The sequence below is a fragment of the Colias eurytheme genome, chromosome 17 (genome assembly GCF_061535395.1).
Source record: "Colias eurytheme isolate Ceu_HAF_F1 chromosome 17, ilColEury1 Martin Lab GWU primary, whole genome shotgun sequence".
NCBI lineage: Eukaryota > Metazoa > Arthropoda > Insecta > Lepidoptera > Pieridae > Colias > Colias eurytheme.
This window is the reverse complement of record NC_142996.1, coordinates 402,830-415,777: the sequence shown is the minus strand read 5'-3', so window position 1 is coordinate 415,777 and position 12,948 is coordinate 402,830. Positions and strand designations below refer to the sequence as shown.

At 32.4% G+C, this 12,948-nt stretch overlaps 1 protein-coding gene across 1 annotated transcript in view; it reads left to right on the top strand.

Moving 5' to 3' along the window:
* The window catches only part of LOC149900944 (uncharacterized), a 266,239-nt gene that overhangs the window by 80,026 nt on the left and 173,265 nt on the right, over positions 1–12,948 (top strand). The window contains exon 2 of the mRNA XM_090111807.1: positions 4,189–4,234. Coding sequence (XP_089967933.1) covers positions 4,189–4,234 — 46 coding nt within the window. The remainder of the gene's footprint in view (positions 1–4,188; positions 4,235–12,948) is intronic.

Below are 12,948 nucleotides of genomic sequence, written 5' to 3'. Positions count from 1 at the left end.
GAAAACGCGGGTGAAGCCGCGGGCGGAAAGCTAGTTATAAATAAAAATATTATTTATTTCTACTAATTTTGATCCTTAATAGATGGAGACTAATTTCTGAAAAGAAATACGAATTATTTTGAATATGACTTTAGGAATAAACCAAATTTTGCTCATTCAGTACAATGTTCACAAATAAGATGAGTCGAAATAATGCAAAGCGTCTGGATCGGACCCAGAAAGTACTTACGTAAATTTACATAAAGGGTAAGTTTCCATTCGTCATTATTATATATTTTAAACTAGCTGCTCGCCCCGACTTCGTCTGGGTAGATTTTTCTTTAAAGCATCATATTGTTGTCAGTTTATACATTGTAATGTTTGTATAATATTATTATGTTAAATTAATAAATCTTTTCAATTTATTAGGGTGGGTTATTTTTTTCTTTAATTTAATTAAGACAGGAAAAAATTGTATAAGCCATTAAATTTAATTTAAATGGTTATAATTAATTTTAACAAAAAAACCGCCTTAAAATGTGAGAAATAGGTATCACATTAAAAAAAATTCATCAAAATCGGTTCATCAAGTCAAAAGTTTTGAGGTAACAAACAAAAAAAAATATATTCAAATTGGGAATCCTCCTTTTTTGAAGTCGGCAGAAAACATTAACGAGAAAATCATGTTGATTTTCTCGTAAATGATAAGTTTTATACTGCGTAAAGATACACGTATTAGTTGCGTCATTAACGATAAATAACTTGACGTAAGTAAGTTACGAGCTATGACGAAGTGTTTCAACTATTTCCATTAACGAAGTACGTTAAGTTGCGAATAAGTTATGAGTTAAGTATTGATGGGTCAGTGGTTGTAGCAATATATTAGCCAACAATACCTTTGTTGAGAATTTAATTTATAATGTGCTTTCCGCCCGCGGCTTCGCCCGCGTTTTCAGAGAACAAACCGCATAGTTCCCGTTCGTGGCATTTCTGGGATAAAAACTATCCGTATTATACGTATAAACTATATGTATGTGTTAATCCAAGTCCCCCTCTATGTATGTACCAAATTCCTTGAAAATCAGTTAAGCTGTTTTTGCGTGATGGCGTAACAATCAAACATACAAACGTTCGCAATTGTAATAATAGTAATTTATTTAACGTTTCATAATACTTCGTGCAAATCTGTTCAGCTCTTGCAGCATTATTAGAAACAAACTTAAAATGTAATATTATAAGAAATAAATAAACAGAATTTTTATCATAGAACTAAACAGGCGCCATGAATTCTGTCCCTTTCTTTGTCATAGGCATAGAATAAATTAGTATGGGGCAGATGCAAACATCAGCTGTTTCACTGATCGATTTTCTCTACTGGTAATAATCATTTTATAGTGACCAATCGACACTTTTTATTTTCTATGATAAGTCTATAATAAATTATAGAAATGAATGAATATAAGGATTACATAGAGATATTATCCGTTTGGTTTTCAGACGAGTAGTTAGTGAAAATGATTTTATGAAGTTTCGTTGCATATTATGCCTCTTAATCCCCCAATAAAGCTATAATCTTTGCGCTCGATTGAAAAAAAGTAGTCAAACGCCACAGACCGAGTAAAAATAATAATAAAGGACAAAATTATCTCATTTTTCCTTCGAGCGCGCGTAAAGTTATTCTTTACCTAACCAGATTGAAAAATTAATGAAGTGTGCTACATTCGTTTCAATGACAACCAATTTCAGATCGTATAAAGTCGCCAATAAAGTTCAAATTAGCCTAGTCTAATTCATAGTTCCTGTCCCTTGAGGGTAGTTCGATATTCTGCTTTATTGCCTATGATATAGGGTTTCCATTTGTGCATTCTATGTGTACTGAACCCCTTACAATGACGCGTAAAGCAACAGATTTATAATGTCGGATCGATGTGTCTTTCAGACACTCAACAATACAGTTTTATACATTACTAGCTTCAGCTCGGTTTCATGCTATTCCGAGGTATAATTTATCTCTTTGCAATATTACAGCCAGATCCATTCAGCCGTTCTATTTCAAAAACGCTTTAAATTCTATCACAAAACAAGGGATAATACTGTAAACCAACCCATTTTGTTCAATTTCACTTGTGGTTATGTCAAACATAGTAATATAAATTTAAATATTACAGTAACAGGTCCCTACTTTAGTTCAAATGAAAGCTGATTAAAAATTAAACATAATTGCACTCAAATCAATTCATTTATTATAATTTATAGAGCTCTGATACAGATAAACATAAACACGTACGCCCTCAAATACATACGTTAAACTTATAACTTCCCAAATACTACAAAATACTAATATGAAACTATATCTTCTTATCTATTTACTTAACAAATGTTCCCGTCCGAGTAGCGAGGTAGTTCAATTAGTTACAAACAAACATACAAACAAATGTCTCAATTAAAACGCGGGCTGCTAATGAGATTATTTTAATTAAAACTACCGAAAGACGGCGAATACTAGGTGTAAGTACTGGTTATTACAAAATGCTATTATACAGACGTTAAGGTTTATAAAAACTCGATGAAAATTTTTATTTTGTGGGGCGTTAATGGTCTAAAAAACGAAATGATAAAATAATATGTACTTTTTCGTCGTAAATTTAAGGGTGTGTCTATTAAAATGTAAGGATTTTGTGCTATTAACAAATCATCAACGTATACCGATTGTCTACCCCTGGTTGAATAAAATCTTAAAACATAAGCTATTTTGTTCACTGCCCCTTCAAAGAATAACGAAGCCGGGGAGAAAATTCAGAATCGGTTCTGAGCTTATTTTGTAAAAGCAAATAAAAAATTCTCTTTAAATTATTAATATAGAGCTAGAAAGAGTTCGATCTCTATCACATGGTTTTTACCATCATGTAAATTATGACTTAAATCCTTATTCTGTAGTTGAATTTATGGATCGTCATAACATAAATTGATGATATTTTCGTTGCATACAATCAAACGCAAACATTTATTTATTCAATTAGACTTCTTCTACAAGAACTTTTGAATCATCATACTATAGGTTAATATATGGTTAATATTTACCATTTACCGGTTTGTATAGCACTTTTTACAAGGAAGAGCCGGAAAGAAAATTTGTCTCATTGCCACATAACCAGTATTGCTCAAGGCCGATTGTTTTCAGTTATCTACTCAAGAACAAGAACAGTGTTAGCGACTGTAAACACACGTAGATGGCGTGTTTCGCGGTAAAATGTCGGATTTTATTGCCGCCCTGTTCTCTAGCTATCTAGTCTATTGCACTGAGCTTCATGATGCCGCGTAGCATTGGCGGGAATTGCTAATGATGACACGTTTGTATATTTCATTGAGGTTATACTGACTTTGATTTCTAAATTAAGCTGTTAGATTAGATGTTACTTGAGTTACAGAGTAACTTAATATACTCTGTTAACATTAGCAAAGTGATAAAGAACTTATTTTACTGTGTTTATTTAACGCATAACAATGTATAATATGACTAGCGGTCCGCCCCGGCTTCGCCCGTGGTACCTACATGTTTAAACTATCCTATCTCTCAAGTTGGATCGAACTGCACATTGTGTGCGAATTTTATTATAATCGGTTAAGTGGTTTAGGAGTCCATCGAGGACAAACATTGTGACACGAGATATAGTCTTAGTAAACACACATGCAAAAGTTATGCTTATTTACAGCTGATGTTTGACGAATAAATATCATATCCAAACCGCCTGCCTCTACAACTCGCACCACAACCAACCATTCGTTTACAGAACGTTTTATCGCATGCAAAAACTGAATTCTCATCCAATACGGAGTACAGTGGAGGCTTTCATCGTTCCGTTAATAGAATAGTTAATGGTTACTGCAAACCCTGATGAACAGTGTGCGTGTGCTCACAGTTTTGGTCTAACTGTTGACTACATGTGGGATGGCATTTTTTGGTTTTGTTTAGAAGTTAATTGAATTTGTGTTTTATGGTTGAAGTGTTAAAGGTCATTATAGCTCTGTGGTTAGTCCTTTAATTTTTATTGGAACCGGTTTTGAATTTATTCTTATTGTGGCATATTAATTTCAAGAATGATTAGATAAATATACAGTACTATAAAAAAAACATATTATGTTTATTCAACTTCAAGCAATTACAAGTAAATTTTAGTGTATTAACGAATTCTTTTTTTATTGTTTCAGTGGAAATCGAGATGGGGAGTGGTAACAAAACTGTCACCAGCTGCAGGTATGTCGTTAATAAAGTACATTATAATTTATAATATTTTCTCTAACGTTTTAAACAGACTTGCTCTACATAATTCAGAAAATATTATACAATAATATAGAAATGTCTAGTTAATGTAGTAGCTATTACAAACAGCCCGCTGTTTGTAATTTTTCAAACTTTATTTATATTTTTCAGGCTCAGTTCATAGAGCTTTTAGGCATTTCACATTATTCGTTTATAATTTTGATATATTATTATATGGCAAATATTTCATGGTAAACGTTCTGGTGTAATTATCTTAAATATGTAAATATATTTTCTTTCAGTGGACTATCTTGTAACACAATCCGAATCGACATGAAGCTTAACATGAAAGCTATTCTTGTCGCGATATCGAAAAAAACATGTTAGTGAACTTAGCAGATCATTTTTAGCAGATCAAAAAAAATTGTGAGTTCTTATCGCGTGCAGTTGAGTTCTACAGTTCCTGATACTTTTTAGAAATACTCGCGTAAAATGAAACACTAGAAAATTTATTTATGTCATATTTCATCACGCCGTAGCACCATACCGTAGCACCATGCCGTAGCAGCATGCCGTAGCATCATGCCGTAGCATCACGCCGTAGCATCACGCCTTAGTATCATGCCGTAGCATCATGCCGTAGCTTCATGCCGTAGCATCATGCCGTAGCATCATGCCATAGCATCATGCCGTAGCATCATGCCGAAGCATCACGCCGTAGCATTACGCCGTAGCATCACGCCGTAGCATCACGCCGTAGCACCATGCCGTAGCATCACGCCGTAGCATCACGCCGTAGCATCATGCCGTAGCATCACGCCGTAGCATCATGCCGTAGCATCACATCGTAGCATCACACCGTAGCATCACACCGTAGCATCACGCCGTAGCATCACAGCGTAGCATCATGCCGTAACACATGCCATAGCATTACGCCGTAGCATCACGCCGTAGCATCACAGCGTAGCATCACGCCGTAGCATCACGTCGTAGCATCACGTCGTAGCATTACGTCTTAGCATTACGTTAAGCCGGGTCCAGGTCGGGTTTTTTCAAATGTCGTTTGTTAAGGTAAAAACGCCAGAACTATTTCTAAAAAGTATCAGGAACTGTAGAACTCAACTGCACGCGATAAGAACTCACATTTTTTTTTTGATCTGCTAAAAATGATCTGCTACGGGAAGTTGGCAGATCATTTTTTCAAATGTCGTTTTTTAAGGTAAAAACGCCAGAACTATTTCTAAAAAGTATCAGGAACTGTAGAACTCAACTGCACGCGATAAGAACTCACATTTTTTTTTGATCTGCTAAAAATGATCTGCTAAGTTCACTAACATGAAAAAAACCCTACAATATCAAAATATGCAAACCCCGTTCAGGTTTATTGTTCAACTTTTTAACAGCTCATTCGAAAGCGCATAAAGGAACGGATTATTCATTATTTTGTCATAAAATTAATTGTACAAGTAATAAATTGTAGTTTTTTTGATAAAGTCTACACAACATTAATTGGAGGCCTACATTTATGGAACATTAAGTGTTCCGTGTACGATCGCGAGATTGAGGGTAGATATGAAAAAGCGGGTGCAAGTTATAAGCGGTAGCGGGTATGGATTTATAGTGATTGATTCTATTTCATAGTTGATTGGTTTTTTTAAGGTCGAGAGAGGTAAGTAAATTTGCGTATATTGTAAAATTATTATAGCACGTGAAAATTAAGGTGGTAAAATGAAGCAAGCACTTATTTATAAAACATAATATGGTTCTTATAAAAATAAAATAGTTTTAAATTTAAAGTTATTTTTTTGTGATTTGTTGAAAGTTCACGATAAGAAAACATCATTGTATTTGAATCATTTAATGAAATACCCAAGAAATAGTTATCGGTTATGTTTTAAAAGTGAATTAAAATAAATTGAAAGGAAACAAATAAAAATATTACTTTCTAAATTATTTATACCGCTAAAGCTTTTACCTTAACAGGTAGAAAATAATAGTTCACGGCGAGCTTTCGCTAAGCTTTTGTTCCTTTTCCTTGAAATATTTCCCTCCTGTAAGAATTTTGTTATGCATTAAAATGGCGTAATGTCCGGATAATTTAATCTCAAATTGTTGGGCCATTTCTTAATAGCATTTTAAAGAAAATATTACTTAATATTTGAGTAGCCGCGATACACGCGACATGCACTACACAGACCAAAAAGTTTGAGACGATGTAATAAAAGTTTCACTTTAATAATCTATACTAATATTATTTATAATATAATATTTGAGTTTGTTTGTTTGTTTGAACGAGCTAATCTCGGTAGCTATAGATCCGATTTGAAAAATTATTTCGGTGTTTAAAAGCCCATTTATCGAAGAAGGCTACATTATAATATCCTCACGCTAAGACCAACAGGAGCGGAGCAACGCGTGTGAAAACGTGGGGCGCAGCTAAATCCTATACTACTAATATTATAAATGCGAAAGTTTGTGAGGATGTGTATGTGTATGTTTGCTACTCTTTCACGCAAATACTACTGAACTGATTACAATGAAATTTAGCACACATATAGAGGGTAACTTTTTTTGACCGGACTTTGCCGGTTTTTCTTTGAAAACGCGGGCGAAGCCGTGGGCGGAAAGCTAGTGTTATAAAAATTATTTACAAATACTAAGATAATAATATGCAAACTGCATAGTGAACAATTTCATCAAATGTAATAAAATACCAGTAGCTGTATAAATACGTGTGGGTATTATAATATTTTATTTCATTCGCGTGTCTCGTTTATGTCTTTCCTTTTTAATCCTAAAATGAAACTATTATTTCCATTGAATAATTAAGCATATTATTTTGAATTCTGAATTCCTAAGTTTAAAATATATGGACGTACCTAATTTATTTTTAAAACAGCAAAATTACAATGTAAACACGGTACATAACAATACATCAAAAAATTATTCACAATTATGTTGTAAAATTTAATAGAAAAATTAACTGTTTAAAATATATTACTTGATCCAACCAGAACCTTATCTCAATAATTTATTACTGAGAAAGTTGAATTTGGATTTCGTGCAAATTTATTACAGTTAAATAATGAAGTTACCCAACTTTTATAATTATGCTTTTTATATGAAAATTTTTAAACATTCCCTAATTAGTCATAAATTGTACTATTATTCCTGCAATTTCACAGATTAAAAATTATGTAACGCTAATGTTTTCTACTATATAAATAATAAATTAATTAACAGAATCGTCTTTTAATGCTTTGCGATACACGGCTTCAGTAAGCATATCTACTGAAATTTCAAGAAAATGGGAAATCTGGTTTAAATACGTCCATCCTAAATAATAATTATAAGGACAGACTTAATTACCTTTTAATTACGTATTTATTTTATTTTTTATTTATTTATTTTATTTACGTGCTTTAGTAAAACGATAGTCTAAATATTGTACAAATACTTCATCATGCAGTAACTTCAATTAAAATTAACTTGCAAACAAATCATATTCACCAACACCACATAGTGTTTAATTAAATTCTCAATTAGAGAATGCAAAACAGTAGAGACAGTAAACAACACAATACAAGCGGAATCAATAATTGATAAAGCAAGTAGACCAATTTCTTTCTCTGCTGGAGTTTGTGCCGTGTATGCGACACGCTCATAAATAACCCGAACAAATTAAAAACTACGAGGCATGCTATTGCACATGTAGTGGGACCATGCTTTTGTTTTTTGAAATATTATAATAAAATAGGTTTTTAAACATTTTTTAATGCATGTCGGAATTGATATTTTATAAACCAAAATAACTTGACATTGATGCCTCTACATAAACTTTACATAATAAGTAAATAAATACATTTAATTAGTCAAACGAGTGGAATGATTGCTTAAAAAAGCTTTAAATATGAACAGTAAGAAGTCGTGCATTAGGTAGAATTTTAATAGAATGTAAATAAATGTATATAATTTAATCTGTGATAGACAACACTGAATACTTAGTGTAACTTCCTTTTACAAATAACAGTATTATATTGCAAAAATAAGATAATAAACAACTGATTATTATACTATCATATATAACAAGCCCCCGAAGCAGCCGGTATTCATGATGAATTTCCTCACGTTAAAAAAAATATAATATCATATGAAACAACATTGTAACACACGCTGTAATCAAATATTACAACTACAACGTTATTTTTTTTGCAATTCATATCTTAACAATACCAAACAATACATCTATTGAATCACAATCCCAATCTAAAACCAGATTCATAGTCACCACACGCAATCACACAACACTATAATGTAAAATAAAGTTCCCAATAGCAAGTTCCGTGTCCCGCCCGCCCCGGGGACCGCCACGAATTAATGCAAATCACTTCTTTGCTTTCCTGTTGTTTAAGAAACGTTTCTGTTCAAACTTACAACAATAGAGACGTTTAAACAATGTTGTGGAATGTTTTGTGAATTATTGAGTCTATAGTTGTAGTGGTTTAAAGATTTGTGATTTGGTTGAAACTCTATAATGTAGAGCGCAGTGGTGGAAAATATGAGATTTGAAAAAAACTATATCCAATCGAGATATTATCGCCAATGTTGTTATTAACACAATTTATATAAAATATAGTGTAACTATATTATTGTAGTAATCTATACACTAAGTAGTTATTGAAGTAAACTGTATTCAGACAATTTAAGTCGTGTTTTTTGCCCGAAATAAGTTAAGAAGAATAGTTGAATCATATCATTTTAATGTTTCATTTTATTAAACAGATTTAAAACCCTCAACTACATTAAATCTAACTCGATTTCTGTAGTAAAGACATTTTAAGTTTTTACCTTATTCTCTACGATTGCAATAGCCAAAAATGGTTTTTATTAAAATATTCCTTCCCTAAACATAATATTATAGACGGTAACGTTATGCAATGTATTATACTTGCATATAATAATTTGAAGGCGAAATATGTCATCTCCATAAAACCCGACGGTTCTGCAGTTATGGCTTCGCGAGCAATAGTTCCCCTCTAAGAATTTAAATTACTAATTTTATGGCCCTGAAATCTGTTTAACGTGGAAGTATAGGTTGTAAAATGAAATAAGGGTTATGTTTAAAGCGTAGGTAGCGTTATACGTGACTTCTTGTGCCCCTTGTGGTGTATGGGGCAGATTGTAATACAGCTGTTTCACTAATCGATATTCTTTACGGATAAGTAGTAAACCTTCGTTAGTATACACCAGAAATCAAACCATGGACCGCTCGATTCTACGCTCACGTGTTATGCACTGTACCACAGAGGCGGCAAATGATTTCTCATTATAATAAATATTTATGTTTTAGTATTTAGTTAAATTTGTTTTTTTTTTTATGTTTAGGATGGACAAGTTCAAAAACTGAAAAAGCTATTTTGTTAATTTTTTGGCCAGCAAAAAACGTTATTCTTACAAACTAAATACCTCATAATGTAAGTACCTACGTCTACATTTTTCTGGCATTCAATAAATAAAACTAAATTTCCCCAAGAACCGAAAAAAATATTTCCATACCACAAGGAAAACAATAAAATTACGCGGAAAAAGGTGTTCAATCATTATACAATTTAACAATAAGTAGAAAAACCGTTATTGGTTCCTCTATAAATAAATTTAGCGGCAATAGGAATTACTTTCATGCCCATCTTGTTTTTCCAATTTTCGCGTAATTTGCTTATGAATAAATTTGGTGCCAATTTTGGATACTAGCCTCGTTTGTTTCGAGTGTTTGGTGTAAAAACATTAATTTTGTATTGGCTCGATCGAAATTTATTTGCCTTGTTAATACATAATTTATCTTTTTTTTAAAGACATTTATTACGTTACAGATTTTTTATTATACAAGTTTACTTTCGACACATTACAATTTACATTGTGAATAATATTCTGATTCTGTACCTTAATGTTTGTTGTTTCGGTTATATTACATCACAGATTTCTTTGCTACAAACACGACGCGCGAAAACATAAAACCCTTTCAAAATAATAGCGCTATTTCGAATCGTTAAAAGCTAATTTTCACAATAAAAACTAATCAAATAGCAATCTACGTGGCGCGCTCTAAAACACCGACAGTTAAATTTACATGAGCTAGTGGTGTGCGTGTACACGAACTGGTAACGTGCATGTGTGTGTACACCGACTACGGTAAAACAAATATGTTTTTGGCAGTGTGTGTAAAATGATGTGGGAATTGGATTAAATTGTAATGGTAAAATACTGATAAAAATGTAGATAAGTAATACAAAAATTTGAATGCTACAAAAATGTAAAGAAACCGTGTAAAAATATTCGTTTATTTCTTTTAATCGACGAAATCTTACACACGACTCTACATTTCATGGTAGTATATTTACTATTGGGTTATAGGGTTTCTTGTTTGTCCTAAATAATTCAAAACATACACATGTTAGGGTGCAACATGGAACACGCGGCAAAATAAATAATTCCCGTCTAGGCTAATCGAAATACATATTTAATCGGATGCCAATATTGCTTTGTTGATTGAGTTATTTTCGTGTGCACTTGCGAATCGGGTTTTTACTAAATTGTATCGGTTTATATCGTTTTTATCAACTGGAATTTATCAAATGCTTTGCATATAAAACGTTTTATTGGCGCCCTTTGTAAACAAACATTTGATACGGTGATCACAATTTATTTTGCATGTTACTTTTTACAACATGTAAAAAGTAATTTTTCTCACATTTCATTACTTACTTCTTTTTTAACCGAATTCAAAAATAAGGAAGAGGTTCTTTCGCTTCTTTTATGATTGTTGTTTACAAAGTAACGCAGAATCAGATTTTTTTTATTGGTTTTTAATCATATTGGAAACGATAATAAATATACATAGTTGTAACAATTATATTGAATACCTGCAATAACGTATTATTTTTATTAATTCCATAACTTAATAAAATGTTTTATACATCGCAAAAAAGCAAAAATATTATTTCTCAACATCCTCATAAACTATTATCAAAGAACACACGTGCCAACAAACGCGCCAAACTTATTTAGCCGTCAAATTACGCGCCGTCCGGTTGCATCCAGCTGAAACCGGCTCGATCCGGTTCTAAGTTACTGCGCAATATACAAACCGGCTAAGTGCACTACGTCTGGTTCCCGTGACTTGTGTACGGGATACGGTCCGATTTATTTATTTCGCTTCCCGCTTTATATTGAATGCTATTGTTTTTGTATTGGCTTTTTTCGAACCTGTGGCTTATATTGCTTGGGTTCTAGTTAAAATCGTTCGTGCGAGTGGTGAATGTTTTGATGGGGTTGGGACTGATGAAATAAAAAAAAAACCTAGAAAAAAATTGTTTATAGGGAAAATATTAAAATTAAATATGATATTATAAAAATGATAAAAATAGAAAGAAACAAAAATCTATTGATTAATTAACTAAAACAGCGACAAATTGATTACTTTAAATACAATTTGACATGTATGCTACAGCTTCTTCTTCTTCTTGGATGTGAAGAAGTTTTCGTTCAGTAATATTATGCTGTCAGATTAACCCACACCGCTGAAATTCTGCCAGAAACTGAAAGCAAAACAATATAGGTATTGGTCAGAATAAAAATTATATTTTCGTCAATATGTAGAAAAATCAGATAAAAACATTTATGTAGTATCATGAAGAAGCAAAAATATAAAACAGTTTAACCCGTGACGCGTCCTATGTACAGGCGGTTGCTCATAACTAAAACTGTACTGTAGCGTCCTGCGTAACAACGACTGTTCATAACGCGGCCAATGACTTTGAAGGTCACCTGTAGCTGCTTACAAGTGAATGTTTCCAGTATAAAAAATATTTGTCTATGCCTTATACATTTTTAATTCGAATCGGTACGACTCCGACGCTGGCAATAAAGACTAAAACCACAAAATAAAAAAAAAAAGTGAATCATTGATTGAGTTGCGTCATCGGCCATAGTTTGTGACATTTGTCTTGTTCAACGAATATTTGGATTGTGAATTATGCCGAGAGGAATAATTAGATGAGTGATAATTGAGACGTATATTACTGGAAATTTTACGTAGAATACGTTTATGATATTGGTTTTAGGGATATTTGAAGAATACTCAGTGAAAAAGTGTCTCAACTTTTCAGTGCGGAAGACGCAAAATGGCGCTTTTTTTCTTGTTTGTGAATAATGGAGATTTGTTATTATTCATAGTGAAATACGTTGTGTTAAATGTGTGAAAATATAAGTGAATGTATTTGGCAATCGTGTAGTGATATGAAAACGTGAATATGATCATTTGATGACTCAGCATTATCATGTAAGTGTTAGTATGTAAGCAATTAAAATTAAAACAAAAGAAAATCAATTTTTTATAATTTTATAGAAAAAATATATCGTCATGATTACATTTTTATGCTATAACTAGTTTCTTCCTCTTTCCAAAAATATATCATACATGGCATATAATTATAGAACAATAGGGTAAATAAAATTTTCAAACTCGGTAGTCATAAAAAAGCTAGATTTCGTGAACTCCCTTGACACTATCGGGATCGGTGCCGGCTGTGCGCCGGACGCGTCACGGGTTAAGGCGGAAGAATGGACAGGGACAGGCGATTTAGTAAGTAGGTTTGTACTGGAAATTCTCTGAATCTGTTTAGGATAACGCATTATTTGCGTTGCAGATT